The 5,319-nt window shown below is 45.3% G+C and overlaps 1 protein-coding gene across 1 annotated transcript; it reads left to right on the top strand.

Moving 5' to 3' along the window:
• Positions 1-3,603: 3,603 nt before the first annotated feature.
• LOC147008597 (histone H3) lies at positions 3,604-4,889 on the top strand. Its single transcript, XM_085863647.1, has one exon. The coding sequence runs from the start codon at positions 3,870-3,872 to the stop codon at positions 4,278-4,280; it is 411 nt and encodes a 136-aa protein (XP_085719773.1). The 5' UTR covers positions 3,604-3,869; the 3' UTR covers positions 4,281-4,889.
• The last annotated feature ends 430 nt before the right edge of the window (positions 4,890-5,319 follow it).

The raw sequence follows: 5,319 nt of genomic DNA on the forward strand, positions 1-5,319 counted from the left end.
CATTTTGCATGGAATTATCATTCACGTGAATTTCAGAGCTCAAAGTGACGGAAGAAACACAAACGGATCCGAGGAAACGCCTCTCATGGTTTTCCGATCATCAACGTTGATTTCCACCACGTCCGCTCCTCCACGTCGTCGTCATCATCATCATCATCATCATCACAGAGTCGCTGAACATCGACGTTGATTTCTACCACGTCCGCTCCTCCACGTCATCATCATCATCACAGAGTCGGTGAACGTCGACGTTGATTTCTACCACGTCCGCTCCTCCACGTCATCATCGTCATCACAGAGTCGGTGAACGTCGACGTTGATTTCTACCACGTCCGCTCCTCCACGTCATCATCGTCATCACAGAGTCGGTGAACGTCGACGTTGATTTCTATCACGTCCGCTCCTCCACGTCATCATCATCATCATCACAGAGTCGGTGAACGTCGACGTTGATTTCTACCACGTCCGCTCCTCCACGTCATCATCATCATCATCACAGAGTCGGTGAACGTCGACGTTGATTTCTACCACGTCCGCTCCTCACGTCATCATCATCATCATCATCATCACAGAGTCGGTGAACGTCGATGTTGATTTCTACAACGTCTGCTCCTCCACGTCATCATCATCATCACAGAGTCGGTGAACGTCGATGTTGATTTCTACCACGTCCGCTCCTCCACGTCATCATCATCATCATCACAGAGTCGGTGAACGTCGATGTTGATTTCTACCACGTCCGCTCCTCCACGTCATCATCATCATCATCACAGAGTCTGTGAACGTCGATGTTGATTTCTACCACGTCCGCTCCTCCACGTCATCATCATCATCACAGAGTCGGTGATCGTCGACGTTGATTTCTACCACGTCCGCTCCTCCACGACATCATCATCATAGAGTCGGTGAACGTCGACGTTGATTTCTACCACGTCCGCTCCTCCACGACATCATCATCACAGAGTCGTTGAACGTCCACGTTGATTTCTACCACGTCCGCTCCTCCACGAGATCATCATCATCACAGAGTCGGCGGGGCGAGGCGTCGCGTTATTTGCACAATGCAGGTATTATAGGATTGTCAATGCAACTCTCGTCAAACACCTGGCACCTGTCCTTTAATCAAGGTAAATACAAGGTGGTGTAAATACAAGGTTACACTGAGGTGAACAGAGCTGCTATCCACCAGGAGCGACTCCTTGAGGAATATCTGCCTACGAGAGATTCCTATGAGAATCATTCTACAGATTAACCATGAAAAATATGCTTTTGCCTCATAACGTTACCAAATGACGTCATAATGTCTCAAGCTTGACATATCTAGAAAGCACTCATCGAGGTGTTCAATTTGAGGTATGACACGATATGGTTCCTAAAACTTGAAAATTTGACCTTGGGGTCAAATATGTTTGACCTGAGGCGCTAACCATGAAGGTCAAGGCCAATCGCCACCAAAAAATAATCAGCTGAGCACCAGACCATGAACTATATTCTCATGAAGTTTGAAGACGATCTGATCAAAATTACTCAAAAAATAAGGGTTTCGTCGACTCCCCTAATTTGCGACACAGTGACCTTGACCTTTGACCTTGACCTTCAAAATTTTATGCGCTGAAAGGGACCTCGTATAGGCCTCTGATATGCGAAGTTACAAAAATTTCCAAAGATAACTGTGCTCTGCAGAGTGATTTATACGTGATTACAGACCAAAAAAAAAAAACATATGAAGGTCAAGGCCAATCGCCACCAAAAATTAATCAGCTGAGCGCCAGACCATGAACTATATTCCCATGAAGTTTGAAGACGATCCGATCAAAATTACTCAAAAAATAAGGGTTTCGTCGACTCTCCTGATTTGCGCCAAAGTGACCTTGACCTTTGACCTTGACCTTCAAAATTTTGTGCACTGAAAGGGACCTCTATAGGCCTCTGATATGCGAAGTTACATAACTGTGCTCTGCAGAATTTTTTATATGTGATTACAGACAAAAAAAAAAAATACAAACTGACTAACATATCTTGCAAAACTTCGTTTTGGCAAGATAATAAATATCAGCAAATATACTCTGACAAATGGGAGAATGATAAAAGAGCATAAAGAATTATAAAGATCTTGACAGAATAGCAATTGACAAAGAATGTTCTTTGGAATGGATAGCTTAAAAGAGGTTAAATTAGTTGGGATGGAGAATGAGTAATCATAAATGTCCAAGACCAAGGACACAACCAATGACTTTAAAGAAAATGGTGGGATTGAGCCAATCGGACAAGTGCAAGTTTTCTGGGGAAGAAACACAAAGTACCAGTACAGTCATCTCCTGTCGGGATGTTAAAAACTCATGTCGGAACAGTTGTACACAGGAAGACACGACAGCGTCTGTGGAGTAATCCACAAGTCCATCTGTAAACATTTCAACATTCCGGTTCCACAACAATCATGGAAACACAAACCAAATCCGATCCTTCATAATTAATGAACATGTGATCACGGATGACAAGACGATCCCATCAAGTGTGGACATTGAAAACAACGCACTGGGTCCGGACATGGTGCTCAAACACAAAAAGGAAAAGTCATCATTGTTGATGGACGTTTCAGTTCCCATTGACTTTGGACTAAATTCAACAGAAATCATGAAAATCACCAAATACCAGGATCTGAAAAATGAGGTCAAAAGAACTTGGAAATGTTAAAAAGCTGAAATTTTACCAGTGATCGTATGAGCGACAGGAACGATAAAGAAAACCCTGACTGAATATTTAAATATCATTCCGGGAGCAACGACCGACAAACGGAGGCTCTCAGAGGTGGAGTGAAGATCTTGATGGAGCCCTTGGAACGAGGCGATGAGAACGAAGTTTCACAATTTGGTTCATGAATCGTGATCCTTCCCTGAAAAAAGAGGTTATTTTGAGTTGTTCCCACCTTCTGAACCCCACGAATTGAGATAACAAACACTGACACACACACACACACACACACACACACACACACACACACACACACACACACACACACACACACACACACACACACACACACACACACACACACACACACACACATACACACGTACGTGCACACACATATATACACACACACAAATACACACACATACATACACACACATATATACACATACACACTCACATATACACACAAATACACACACATACACACGTACACACACGTACACACGCACACACATATATACACACACACATAAATACACACACACATATACACACATACATATACACATACATACACATAAATATACACACACACACACACACACACACACACACACACACACACACACACACACACTCACACACACATATACACACACGTACACACATATACACACACATGCACACGTACACACATATACACACACATGCACACGTACACACACACGCACACATACATCCACACACATCCACACGTCAACACATATATACACAAACATACACACATACACACACACACACACACACACACACACACACACACATTCAGCAAGGACGTTCTTTTTGCTCTTCGTTCATGGACGCGGTGAACAGGCCGAAAGGGGCTCAGGGTTGATATTGGTGGGAGAAACGAGCGAAGGAGGGCGGACAGAGCTTTCCCTCGCAGATCGGATCACATCGGGCTCGGCTTTCAGCCAATGGAGAGCGGAGATTGAAATTTCGACCAATGGTGGAACCGGTAGGTGGGGCTTAATTCTTCAGCGAATGAGAAAGGTTGTGAGTCAGCCAATGGCAAACGGTCGAAGCGTCTCGGGACGCATATAAAATCAACCCGCCCGTAATCACCTCACTTCATTTTCTGCCGTTTACTTTGCAGTTTGTTGGTGTTTTTCGCCATGGCCCGAACCAAGCAGACCGCCCGTAAATCGACTGGTGGAAAGGCGCCGCGAAAACAGTTGGCGACCAAGGCGGCGCGGAAAAGTGCTCCAGCCACAGGTGGTGTGAAGAAACCGCATCGTTACCGGCCCGGAACTGTGGCGCTGCGTGAGATCCGTCGCTACCAAAAGTCCACCGAGCTGCTCATTCGCAAGCTGCCGTTTCAGCGCCTCGTCCGTGAAATCGCACAGGATTTCAAGACCGATTTGCGATTCCAGAGTTCCGCGGTCATGGCGCTGCAGGAGGCGAGCGAGGCCTACCTCGTGGGTCTGTTTGAGGACACGAATTTGTGCGCCATTCACGCCAAGCGTGTCACCATCATGCCCAAGGACATCCAGCTGGCTCGACGTATCCGCGGAGAGCGAGCTTGAACCGCTCGTCTCAAGGCTGTGGGCACAGCCTCCACCACAACCAACGGCTCTTTTCAGAGCCACCACACCTTTCTTGAAAGTGTAATCGACCTTTCACACAACTCACAACCAGTGAATACCCTGATATACATGAATCGGATGGAAATATGATTTGTGAAGAACTTTGGTTTGTTTTAAACAAAGACGGGAATAAATGGAGACACGGAGAGGGAGTTTTGATGGACAAGACACGGACTGGCAGTGTCTCCATGGGACGAGGGTTTAGGATGGTTTTAATAAATGTCGCCACGGCTTCATTATTGAATACTGTGGGGTTCATACATTGAAGGGATGTCCATACTGCATGTGTACAGTTCACGACTCATAAATGTGTGTTCGGAGTGAGGAGATCGAGTGTAAAGGAAGGACGAAACATCGTGCACGACCTGGATGTTGGACAGCACACCACCTTACACCATTGTCACGCTGCCCACCCAGTTCATCTCCTCATTGCTGTGGGTGATGAACTGGACCCTTTCCACGACCCTGACCACAGACCATGATGTTTCCACTTTGCACCTGAAGAGGAACCGAAAGATAAACCACAAATAAAACAAGTCACACCTCACCACACGTTTATTTAAATTACAGGACGTCACATCATCAAATGAGATGAAGGATTTTATAAAATAGACTTGAGATCAAGAGTTACTCTCGTCACATCCAATGGTTGGGGTCAAACTTAACACCACCGGGCGACGTCCGGACACTTCTTTTTACATTCAGAACTGATGTTCAGCTCAATTCTACTGTTTGTGCTCAATTCTGATGAATGCATTTAATTTATTTAATTTCAGGACTTTCCAGGCGGAGTTCGTCACTTTATTTAATTTGTTAAATAATTTAAAGAGTGCTATTTAAATTTAAACAGCTCGGAACTGAGATAAACAGCACCGGTCGTCTCTGGGCGTTGTTTACTGTGACCAAATGGTTGGCATCCTTGCCAGACCAACACCAAGCTGCGTTCCACCTCCAGACCAACACCAAGCCTCGTTCCACC

Source organism: Eptatretus burgeri, chromosome 18 (assembly GCF_056783735.1).
Source record: "Eptatretus burgeri isolate ZD-2024b chromosome 18, Ebu_testis_v1, whole genome shotgun sequence".
Lineage (NCBI taxonomy): Eukaryota > Metazoa > Chordata > Myxini > Myxiniformes > Myxinidae > Eptatretus > Eptatretus burgeri.